The sequence below is a fragment of the Peromyscus eremicus genome, chromosome 5, assembly GCF_949786415.1.
Source record: "Peromyscus eremicus chromosome 5, PerEre_H2_v1, whole genome shotgun sequence".
NCBI lineage: Eukaryota > Metazoa > Chordata > Mammalia > Rodentia > Cricetidae > Peromyscus > Peromyscus eremicus.
In genome coordinates this window covers 48,738,522-48,751,408 of record NC_081420.1, presented here as the reverse complement: position 1 = coordinate 48,751,408, position 12,887 = coordinate 48,738,522, and the positions used below count along the sequence as shown (strand labels likewise).

Below are 12,887 nucleotides of genomic sequence, written 5' to 3'. Positions count from 1 at the left end.
CAGAGCTTGCTTTGGACTGACCTAAGCCCTCTGCATATATGTTACAGATGTCTATCTTGGTCTTCTTGTGGGGCTCCTAACAGGGGGAGCAGGGGCTCTCTGACTCTGTTACCTGCTTTTGTGACCCTTTCCTCCTACGGGGTTGCCTTGTCTGGCCTTAATAGGAGAGGAGGTGCCTAGTCATAATGCAACTTGATATACCACAGCTGGCTGATACACATGGGAGGCCTGCCCCTTTCTGAAGAGAAAGGAGGAGGAGTGGACGGGGTTGAAGAGGGGAGGTTGGAGAGGGAGGACTAGGAGGAAAGGAGAGGGAGGAAAAACTATGATCAGGCTGGGAAACATTAATTAATTAACTATTAATTATTAATAAAAATAAGTTTTAAAAATGATTCTAGATTTTCTAATATTCTAACAGTTCTCTATTCTGTAGTTCTTCTCTATTCTGTAGTTCTCTATTCTGTATTCAGGTTACAACAGAAGAAAACCTCAAGTAGGTTTTATCATATGAGCCTAAAGGGAAGACCACAAAATAACAGAACTGAAAACAAGCGTAAGTACCAAGGGCAGGGGAATGAGAGAAGATGCAAGCCGTCTGCTATGGCTTCATGCTTATCCTAGCTCAAATATGGACTTGCAAGTTTATTCTTTCTTTTAAAATTTCATACATGTATAAATGTGTCAATCATATTCACCATCAATTACATTCTGCAAACTCCCTCTGTCCCATCCAACATGTCTTACAAATACATGTCTCCTTAAAAAAAAAATAATAACCCACTTAATCAAATTTGTGCTGCAAGGGTTTAAGGCCATCCACAAAGACATGGGAAACCTACTGGCTAGCTCTTAAAGAAAATTGATTTTATTTCCCCTAATAGCCATCCACTGCCAATAGTTCATCAGCTAGATGTGGGGTATCAGGAGCCTAGAAGCTATTACAGAGAACTGAAACTGGTCAAAGTGCAGAGAACAAGTGATGACTGAGGAGTGCCCACCCCCAAATGGGACGTTTGTAACACAACACTACACTCAAGGCTCAGGGAGCACTGTGGAAGAGAGGGTAGAAAGTTTTTATGGACCAGAAGACTAAGAGGCTGCTGTGAAATAGGTTTTTCTGGACATAACAGGGATGCTACACATATGAGCTCTCAACAACTATGTCTACCTTACAGTTTTGAAATCAATATTGCTCACCTCTACTCATATAGAGATAAGCATTATATGAAAGGAATCAATTATTGATGGAAGCAGTGGTTTTCCAAAAGAGAAGAAACTATACAGGGAAAATATATTCTCTTCTTAAAATGCAAGGAGGTCACATAAGTTTTAAGGACATATGGGTGACTATATATCCCATTAATGACTTGTACTGAAAAATCTCATTACTAATTTTTATAGCCAATGAGACATTTCCAACTAAACAAACACTTGTTCAGTAATTAGGCCACAGCCATTATTTTTAATGGAGCATGAATATTACTAGTTCAGGATGCTGCTGTGAGCTCTGCCACCCATGATGTTCTAGCACTGATGACTGTATCAATGCTGCCCTCCAGCCCCCAAACAGACTCACGTGCATTTCAGGAGCGCAGCGACCAAGCAAGTCAATCAAAGCTGCATAGAAGGTCATGATCGCATTCCCCATGTGAATGGCATCATCTTCCTCCTCTTCTGTATCACTTTTGGGCATTTTTTTCCAAAAGAAATGGAAAGTAAATGAAGGTGAAGTGCTCAGAGGAGAGGGAGTGCCCTTTCCCTATCAGTATTTTCACACATCTCAGATACACTAGTGAGATATTTTTCAAACAAAATAACCAAGAGTTCAGGATCAGAATTGGAACTCTATTACCAAGAACACATTGCAAGGGCATATTAAGATTCCTGCCAAGGGAAAAGGGGATGATTGCTCATTTGCTTTTTTTTTCCAATCTTAAAGATTTATTTTCTTTTTATTTATGAGTATGTGTGTGTTTGTTAATGTATGCATGTCTGAAATGCCCTTGAAGGCCAGAGCAAGGTGCTAGATGCCCCAAAACTTGAATTACATGCAGTTTTGAGCTGCTTGATTTGGGTACTGAGAACCAAACACAGGAGATCTCCAGAAGAACAGCGAGTGCTCTTAACCACCAAGCCATCTCTCCAGCCTCTTTGCTTCTTTTTTTCTGTTAATCTTTTGAGCTAGTGTACAAACAAATGGCTTTCATTATGGTATTTTCAAAAATGTACAACAGTCTACTTTTTTCATATTCATTCTCTCATCACCAAATAGTCTCTTTTTGCTTTTATGTCATATATAGAGAAATACATACGCATATACAACACATATATGTATATGATATATATATATATATGCCATGTACATATATATAGTGTTCATTTCTAATGACAAACAGGATATTAACAAAAGAAATGGTGGAAAGATTATTGTGAAATAAGTTTAAGAGTGATTTTCTAAGTAGCACTCAAATAGAGAAAGGGTAACCAAAGGCATCATATATGATAACATATGTCAGACCCCATGTATCCTGTTTGATCTGGAGTAACATTTAGAAATATAACTTCATTTACTCATTTATCCCAAACCAATTGCCCTACCCTCACTCCATTACCCATATTCAATATAGTCTGTTTCTTTCTCTACCTCCTCAAGATTTTCTTTCTGCAAACATTCCATTATCTTGCTGATAAAATGCAAATATGGACAGACTTTGGGGCCCATGTCCTTCCTTGCTGCAGAGTGACAGTGAGTAGCCTTACATGCCCACGAGGGAGGTCTCAAGCTTTTGTGTACACACTGGCTAACATGGTCCTGGCCTGAGCTCTCTTGATGTACTTCCCACTGTGAGATCAACTAAGGACTGCCTTAACTATCTATGTCTACCTGATAAACCACATAAGCTCTATGCCTCTTCCACCTGTGGAAAGACTAAAGTTTACTTGCAAGTCTGTCCCCTCTGAGCCCTATGTTTTATCTTTACAATTGCACTAGCAGTGTGGGTATTTGACCTCCTCAGAGAACATTCACCTCTACAGATTAAAAGACTATAAAGGTTATGACACATGCCTATCTGCATTGCCTTAGTGCCCTACTAGACACCAGTATTGGTGTCTTCTGCCACACATCTATCTCTAGTACATTAACCAAGCATTCTGCTCCTCAGAATTGTGTCTGTTTTCCTGGATGCTACCATCATACTCACCTGGCTGAATCCCCATTCCCTTACTAAAGGTCTCTTTCCCTACCTGATAACATTGTAAGAACTCATCTTGGAAGACTGGAAAGATGGCTCAGCAGGAAAGAGAGCTTGCATCATAAGCATAAGGACCTCAGTTCAAATCACCAGGACCCACATAAAATGCCAGGCATGTCACATATGTCTGTAACCCAAGTGCTGGGGGAGGAGCAGATTCAGGAAGATTGCTATGGCTTGTGAGCTGCCAGCCTACTTCCTAGTCCAATGAGTGACTCTGTCTCAGAGAATAAGTTAAAAAGTGACAGAATAGGACAAACAGTACCTCCCTCAGGTGCCTGCACAAGTAGGTACACACACACACACACACACACACACACACACACACACACACACACAATCATCTCACTACCACTAGACCTGACTCAAGTTTCAGAGGCTTACCTCTCATCATCTATACTGTGCAGGTGTATGTGCGATGTGTGTTGAGTGTTGAATTTATGGGCCGGTGAGATGGCTCAGTAGATAAAGGTGCTTGCTGCCTGTGGCCTGTGGGCTGTATTATCCCAGGATAGCTATAATGTGGCCAAACACCTTGGAGATGACAACATTACATCCCACTGTCAAGGATACAGGCTTCTGAACTGTGCTTTTTGCCTAGGACGCCTGAAAATACCCACAAAATGCATCTCCTAAATCTACACAATCTCCCCAGCTCATCTCTTCATTCATTTAGCCTAGTCCAACAACCAACTCCACACTCTTCTTGTCTAAGACACTCATTTTTCAATGGGGAAACTCTTCAGTGTCAGACAGTGAAATGGTAATTAGCAAAATGTCAAATACATGTCAACCTTGGTGGGCTGATAGCACTTGCTGAGGGTGTGCATGGCAGACCTACAGGGTTTTGCTGGATCCGCTGGTTGGGGAAGGGCCATCTCTAGAAGGATCCTCAGCTATTTTTATGGCTTCTTCCATGGCTGCAAGGAGGCCATTGCCACCTTCCCCTCTCAAGGCAGGACCAAAGCACTCGGGCCTCCGGATGAGCAACCTCACCACAACATTTGCATTCTCTTCCACACTCTCCCCTGCAGTCAAAAGAGTAATGTAACAAAATATAAGACTTCCAGGGACCATATATCATAAGCATTTCTCATTTAAAGAAACAGTATACCTTAGAAATATACTATAACAGTAAATTCAGCTTTTAAATTATATTTATTTATGGGGGGCGGGAGTCAGTTCACACACCACGTTGAAGCCAGAAAACAACCTGCAGAAATTGTTTCTCTCCTTCTACCCTGTGGGTTTCAGGGATGGAAGTCAAGAGGTCAGCCTTGGCAGCAAGCACCTTATCTACTAAGCCATCTCACTGGCCCATAAATTCAACACTCAACACACATCACAATTTTTATATATATTGTTATGGTCTACATGTTGAATGACCCTCAGAGACTTGTGTGTCTGGATACTTATCCCCACGAGACACTGCTATCTTGGGAGTCTTGGGACCTGGGACCTAGCTGGCTATTACAGGCTGTCAGCGAGGGCCTTGAAGGAAGTTCTACTTTCTTTGATAATATTTTCCAAGTACAGCAAAATATTACAGAAACAAACTATTTGTTATGGGAGAAGGTACTGCAATCTCAACCCTTAAGACCCAAATGCAAAAATCTAGAAGGTACATGCAGATTTCAAATTAAACAATGAAAGTATAATCCATGTAAAAAAATATAGTATTAGTTATTGCTGTAGAAAGAAAACTATTTATTAAATAAAATGTGCAATCTCTTATATTCATTTCCCATATGAAAACGCTATGATGAACCATTGTTTTCTTTACATTTTTAAAAAACATTAATTTTTATTTTTAATTATGCATATATACATGCCTGTGTGTGCATAAGAGTGCAGATGCCCCATAAGGGGGTATCAGATCTCTTGAAGCTGGAGTTATAAGCAGTTGTGAGCTGTCCCACATGGGTGCTGGAAACAAAACTTGGGTCCTCTACAGGAGCTTATAAGTGATCTTAACCACTGAACCATCTCTCCAGCCCCAGAACCCTTATTTTCACACAATTTTATGTGTCCTCAAGCAGTCATGTCCTACCGTTACAGAAAACAGCAAATCTGAGAAAGTCGAGGTATCTCTCTCCTTCAACTGGATTCCACCCAATGTCTGGGTAACCCTTAGACACCAGCATCTGACAGCTCTGCAGCCCACAGCCAGCCAGATAGCGAACTACCTACAAACAAATGATAAGCAAGGGGTTAGCCTTCATTGGAATTAACATGAGCCTAAACTTAGTCTGGAGAATGAGATTATCCAGGGGTGGTTTAAAACATATGCATTTCATTTATTTGTATGCATGTATATGTACGCCTGAGTGCAGGTTCCCAGGGGAGCCAAAGAAGAAAATTGATCTCCTAGAGTTGGAGTTGTAGGCAGCTATCAACTTGATGTGGATGCTGGGAACAGAATTTGAGTCCTCTGAAAGAGCAGCAATTGCTCTTACTACTGAGCCATTTCTCCAGCCCTAACAAATGTATCCTTTTTACTATTCTTTTTAACATCATAACTGACATAAATTCTCTCTAGTTAAGCTTTAATAAGAATAATACATACTAAATACTAAAATACAACAAAATGTAGCCATCAAAACTATGAATGAATTCTATAAGAAAATGTTCTTGAATTCCATACCACATAACTCAAGAACTTTGCATACCAAAGTCATAATATCTGAATACCTCTGAATGTCTAATGACCTCTGGTCCAATTAAAAACCACCTGAGTGCATCCTCCTATAGCTCAGCTGGTAAAGAGGGGGGCCGTAAAACCATCTGAATGCAGGAACTTTTGTTTGAGATACAAAAGAATCTTGGAGAGAAGTGATTCATTCATCCATCTAATGGTGGGGCAGGTATGAGAATGTTCTTAAGTGGGGTAACCCTAACTTAGAGGCAGATCTCCTCAGCTGTGACTAGACATGTCTCACCCACAGGGTGCATCCTTTTAAGTATGTTATTTATGTTCCTCGAGTCAGTATCAGTGTCCATAAAAACTTGATATACATGCTGATTATCTGCAATCCAAAAATCTAAAATGCCCAAAGCTGTGACATCTAAAATTTTTTAGCGTTGCCATGAAGTCACAAACAAAAAAATCTACATCTGACTTCAAATAACAGGTCACATTCAAAAGTCAGGTGCACTAAAAACACTGAATCAAATATTTCATTATATATGTGTGATAATTTTTTGGTAATCCAGAAAACACTAACATCTTAACCATGGTGGCTTTCAAGCATCATGGTTAAGAGATGCGCAGCCTGCCCATCAGCAGTACTTTTCAGTGCCGTAGAAATGAGCACATAAAAAAAAATGCCTGCTTGGTTTATCTTTTAAAATACTTCATTTCATAGGCATACTAACAGTGCATAACATTTCATGTGGAATTGAGACATAAGAAGAAATCTATCCCTAAAGAAGTCATAGCCAAAGGTGACAAAGCATTACAAGAATAACTTGACAAACAGAGTTCTATCCAGCTTAGAAACAAATGTTATAGCTAAGACTTTTATGTCTGGAGCATTGAGGCAAGTGATGGTCAAGAGAATGGTCAACTTAAGGTACAAATTCAATGTGGTATGAAAGGAGCATATTTCTGAAAATACCCTAGACCATTCCATCTTCCTTCCAGGGTATTCTATGTCCTTTGTAACCCCTTTCATTATATATATATATATAGCTCCCCATGAACTGCTTTCTTTCAGGACAAATTAGCTTGTATTCTCAATAATATTCACACATGGAATTATGGGCCATGTATCTTCCTGTACCTGACTTCTCTTATGTGGTATAATGACTTTGAGGTTTAGTCACCATGTATTAGAAGTTAATACCGAATTACTTTGTTTTGCTGAATAGCAATCCACTACACATGGACAGACAGTCCACAGCTTCACTTACCAATCTATACAGTGGTGGATTCCTTTCCATTGAGCAAATCACTAGGAATGTGAAGGCTATGTGTATAGTCCATTGTAAAGAGTGCATGTTTAAACTATTGGGAAGCTTTTCAGACTCAGTGTGCAACATTCATTCAACAGCTCCTTGGCAGGAGTGTCCAGCTGCTCCACATTCTCCCTCTATATTTGGTGTTATCAAGGGTTTAGATATTAACTATTTTAAGGAGTTATATAAAAAAAAAGATTTTAAGTGACATATAGGAGCAAAGTCTCCTCTGAGAGTCAGAGATGTGAAACTTCTTGACACTGATCTAGCATGTCAGGGGACTTGGGAAGAGTTCACAGCCTTACACCTGTAACAGGTACACTCAGGTATCCCCCAGTGCCAACACCTTCTCTGAAGCTGGGCAAGCATTTGCAAAAATGCTGACATCACCAGCAGCAATATCAGTAGGGAGTGGGTTTTAAGAAACACATAAACATAGCAATTCTTAATCTGCATGTGAGCTACCTAACAGTGTCAACTGGTGATCAAGCTCATATATGATCATGATCCTCAAAGACCACAGCCTCTGGAGATGCCACAAATGTCTTGTTTGGGGAAGGTACATTCTATGATGTTTGCATCACAAAGATGCTATGGAACTGCATTTCTCAGAAAGTTTTCCTGTTAAATGTTATATGAATATATACATTACATGTATGCATATATGTATGACACAAATGATCATATAAATAGAAACCAAATGAAATATATACTTATATACATATACATGATATGTCATATGCAAGTATATATGCTTTCAATAAGAGAAAATTAAGTCATGAAATAATAGAAACAGCTAAAGAAGGCAGGAACAACTTACAACTTTAAATAGCAGGGCTTGGAAGAGCTAATCACAAACATGACTCTGGAGTCATGATGAAAAGATATCTGGCAAAGAGCCACAGGCTAAGAGGAGTAGGAAGGACCTGGCAGGTGGAGGGAACAGTGAGTACAAAGCCCTGAGACAGAGACGCATTCTGGCCTGTCCAGCTGTAGTGAGAGCTATGTGGCTAGAACAAAGAGAAGGGGCAGGATAGTGGTGGATATGGGGGTGGATGGCACTGAGGAAACTTGTGTCTTTTACATCCAGTGACACGGGAAGCCTTTAGCAGTCCTGGGAAGAGGATGAGGGAATCCTTTTAAGATGATCCACATCTGTAAAGAAATGACAGACAGGACTCTAGAGAAGGAATAAATGACCACACGGAAGGCTTCTGCAGCCAAACTTTGGGGAACATTCCATGCATGCTGGTCAACACACGTGGTTAGATAAGCTTAGAGCACCCAGCCTTGCAATTTCACTGGCATTCTCACTGGAACATATGAATATCTGTGTGATAGAAAATGTATACATGAGAGGACAAAAATATCCTTAGGGAAACTAAAATTATATGTTTAAATAAAAACAGCAGAGATCATGAAAAACTATACCAGTCATTGAAAGGTGATTCCTATTTCACAGAAAACTCTTGTGGCAAGAGAGACAACCTAAACTTCTTCGTCTTCATCAGACCCAGTGTTACAGAATGGGGAACAGAATTAAGTCAAATATAAGACATGTTACAGAATTATAGTCACATGCAATGATATGAATACCACTTCAGCACAGGTGTTTATACTGAAGAACTCTCAAGACAGCTGCACCTAAGGTACAGTTCATAGACACTCCAGGTAGGAGCATGGCTCACCTTCTCCAGATCCGGCTCCCGTAGAGCGAGGGCAAGTTCATTGTTGTCCATAACTGAAGCTGCAGCCACATCCAGGGGGGTTGAACCTCTCATGGCTGGTGAAGCTAATTCAAATTAAGAGAAAATAATTGTGCTGGAACTATGAATAGAGTGTAGGAAAATACACTTTCCCATACTTAACACCTAAATGACATGTATATTATACTAGCCTGAATCAATGTAATATCTTTGACAACTAAAATTGTGTACATTTATTGTGACTGAAACAGGTACAAACTGTGAAAGGACTCAGTTGCAAGAATGGACATGCAAGACTTTAGGGTCTTACCAAGTTTATGATGAGAACACTTCAGATCTACTCAGCGATTTTTAAAAATACAACATACTGTTGTTGATGCCGCAACCACATGTTTGGGTGTTTGGGTGTTGTGATCTTTAAAAATGATCATAAACTAGACAGTATAAAAAAAATCTCTCAGGTGGAAAAACCTCTGGGTGTGTCTGTGAATGTGATTTTAGGTTGGGTTAATTGAATGAAAAAACTCACCCTAAATATGGGTGGCACCATTCCATGGGCAGAGGGTTTGGACTGAATAAAAAAGGGTAAGGACAGCTGAGGGCTGCCTGCATCCTCCTTTCTCTCTGCTTCCTGGCTACCGCCACATCAGTGCCACTGCCGCCACGCCTCCCTACAATAACACTTTATAGCCACAAAGTGTGAGCCAGAATAAACCCTTCCTTTTCTTAATTTGCATTTTGTCAGATATTAATCACAATGGTGAGAAAATTAACTTATGTGCCTACTATCTAAGTCAAAATTGGTAGCTTTGTCTGGGGTACTGGTGATGCAGGATCTCATACTGTAGCTCAGCCTGACCTAGAACTCACTATGTTGTCCAGGTTGATCTCAAACTCAGGATAATCTTCCTGCTTCAGTTGCCTGGGCGATGGGATCAGAGGTATGAGCCACCACTTATGGTAAAGTTGTATAACCTTTGACTGGTATGTCCTCAGTCTAGTTCTCTCAGGACCTAGGAAGCACAGTTCCACTGTCTGCTTCAGTGGACTCCATTTTCAGATTCACACCGAGGGAGAACACGGGACATCCACCTTAATGTGTACAGCACTTGATTTAAGGTGATATGCAGGCCATCCACTGCATTTGATGAAATTTCCATCTGATTATGCATTGTGTTTATAAACCACATTTTCTTTACCAATCCTTTTATTTACATTGGGACTGGTTTTATAGCCTGGCTATTGAGAAAGTGTTGGCATGAGTATGGGAGTAAAAATGTGCTTTTTTAAAATTTTTTTTTGTTTTATTTATTTCATATACAGTGTTCCATCTACATGTATGCCTGTGTGCCAGAAGAGGGCACCATATCTTATTGTAGATGGTTGTGAGCCACTATTTGGTTGCTGGGAATTGAACTCAGGAACTCCGGAAGAGCAACCAGTGCTCTTAACCTCTGAGCCATCTCTTCAGCCCCAAGATGTGCTTTTAACATACTGATTTTCCTTTCTGTGGGCATGTACACTGAAGTCAAACTGTTGTATCATATTTTAATTGTATTTTAAAATTTGTATTACATTTATATATTTGTGTGTGTACATGTATACACATATGAGCACATCCATGTCATGGTGCACATGGGGAATACAGAGGACAACTTCTGAGAGTCAGTTCTCTTCTTCCAACACATGGGTCCCAGAGATAGAATTCAGGTCTTTATCAAATGAGCCATCCTATGAGCCTTGTAATTCTACTTTTAACTTTTCCCAGAACCTTCGCACTGTTTTCCATAACAACTAGAGCAATTATGATTTCCACTATAAGTATTCTGGTATTCCATTTCCCTACACCCTTGTCAATAGTTACTATTATTTTTCGTCTAGCAGGTGTGAGGTGACAGCTCACTGTGGTTCTCATTTGTACTTGGCTGAGATTAGAGACACTGAACACCTCTTCATTCACCCATTGACCAGTTTAATCTCTCTCTCTCTCTCTCTCTCTCTCTCTCTCTCTCTCTCTCTCTCTGTGTGTGTGTGTGTGTGTGTGTGTGTATGTGTGTGTTTCTTTTAAGAACATCCTCTGCCCAAATATGGACATTTAAATTTAATATACATCTTATTTTTAATATTTATTTTATTTATGTTTATGCAATTATGTATGTGCAAGTATGTGCACACATGCTTGAGTAAGGGTGCCTGTTGAGGCCAGAAGAAGGCATTAGATCTCTTGGAGCTGTAGTTATAAGAAGTTGTGAACCATCTAACATGGGTTGTAGGAACAGAGCACCAGTCCTCTGCAAGACCAGCAAGTGAATGCTCATAACCACCAAGCCAACTTTCCAACTCCTATACAGTTTATTTTTCCTTTAAAGATTAAATTAATATCTTACATTAACTTACCAAGACCAACACTACTGTTTTCCAGTAAATAACTGAGATGGTCAAACATGGCTTTCTGATTCTGCCTACTTATACGACAGAAGTAACAGAGAAAACGGCAACAGTTGGCCACCATCTTGGGGAAGGTGATTTCCTGTATAAAGAGTATCCAGTTAGTTGCTGAAACAAATGATAAGATTGAGCTCAGAAGGTGAGGCCACTATGACACTATCAACCCATCTATACCCATGAAAACCAAACTCAGATACTAAGAACCTTCAAACATGCAGCCTGTGATTCACTCAGTCCTTGAGATGCTAAACATCAAGCCTGACACTGACTCACAAATCCCACCGGCATCCCCATTTGTATCTTCAATTAGCCCTAAACTTACAGCTAGCCTGAGCCTAACTATGGAGTCAGACCAACACAGACACAGCTGTGCTACCTGGTTGTACAATTATCTGTGCCTACCTGGGAAACTACATAATCCCTCTGATTCTATTTTGTTAAATTCAGAAAATATGGATGTTAAGAACTTAGAAACTGAAGGGGAAGATACAATACAGTAAGTTCAGAACTTGGAGTTTCACAATGGGATATTTTTATCAGCATCAATTGTTGTTGTTGTTGTGGTTGTTGACATTTCAGGGCTTCACAACCTCCATGCTCTTCCCTGCAAAGGTCTTGGCCAGAAGAGCTATCTGGTAAGCATTGACATATGCCTCTCACCTTATCCTATATGTTTCTTCCTGAACTCAGTACACTGTGAAGGTCTTTATATATTTGTCTATGCATGGGGCATGGAAAACCTAGGCTTATACATATTGTAAATACACAGTGTGATTTAAATTTAGGTATGACTTTTGCATGTCAGATTATGAAACTGTGCTGATTTACATGAAATGCTGGAGCTCTTCACTATGTTCTTCTAAACATACTGCTGTTGTGGATTTTGTTGTAAATTGTATATACTTAAAATTTAACTCTAAAGTCTTACCACAAACCCATTCCAGAATAATCCTGTCCAGTCATTGATCATTTTGCTCAGAAATTTAGTGCATCCACTGTCGTCTGAATCCTAGCAATGGCTGAGTCTGAAGTACTGGTGTGTGCTTTGTACTTATGATGAGATGTGACTTAATTTTAAAAAACTGATATGCTCTTTGTAAGTTGCTGGATATCCTTTAAGTAGACTCATTTAGGAGACAACAAATGACAAAGCATAGAGTAGGAATTTCTTTTTCAATATTAAGGAAAATTCAAATAGCTAATTACAACTCTCAGACTCAAGGTTGTGTGTGTGTGTGACGCACACATGCAGGCATGCATGTGACAACTAGTGTTCCCTAAACACCAGTCAACTAAAGAAATAATCATTCTTGTAGTTTCTCTGTAGTCACTACAGAAGGCTAAACCAAACCCTGAAGTCAAGGCTTTAGTTTACCTTGGACTCTCCACCTCCAAGGACATTCACCATGACTTCCATCACTGTTTCATGCATTCCAAGGGCCCTCATGAGATTGGGGTGCTGGTAAAACACTTTGTTATTCATGATATCCCTAGAAAGAATAGGAGAGACAGCAGTAAAGCA

The 12,887-nt window shown here is 39.8% G+C and overlaps 1 protein-coding gene across 1 annotated transcript in view; it reads right to left on the bottom strand.

Moving 5' to 3' along the window:
- Positions 1–12,887, bottom strand: part of Ryr2 (ryanodine receptor 2) — a 415,387-nt gene that overhangs the window by 165,689 nt on the left and 236,811 nt on the right. The window contains exons 41-46 of the mRNA XM_059263016.1: positions 12,741–12,855; positions 11,315–11,447; positions 8,900–9,003; positions 5,305–5,440; positions 4,096–4,282; positions 1,577–1,682 (exon numbers count right to left, since the gene is read on the bottom strand). Coding sequence (XP_059118999.1) covers positions 1,577–1,682; positions 4,096–4,282; positions 5,305–5,440; positions 8,900–9,003; positions 11,315–11,447; positions 12,741–12,855 — 781 coding nt within the window. The remainder of the gene's footprint in view (positions 1–1,576; positions 1,683–4,095; positions 4,283–5,304; positions 5,441–8,899; positions 9,004–11,314; positions 11,448–12,740; positions 12,856–12,887) is intronic.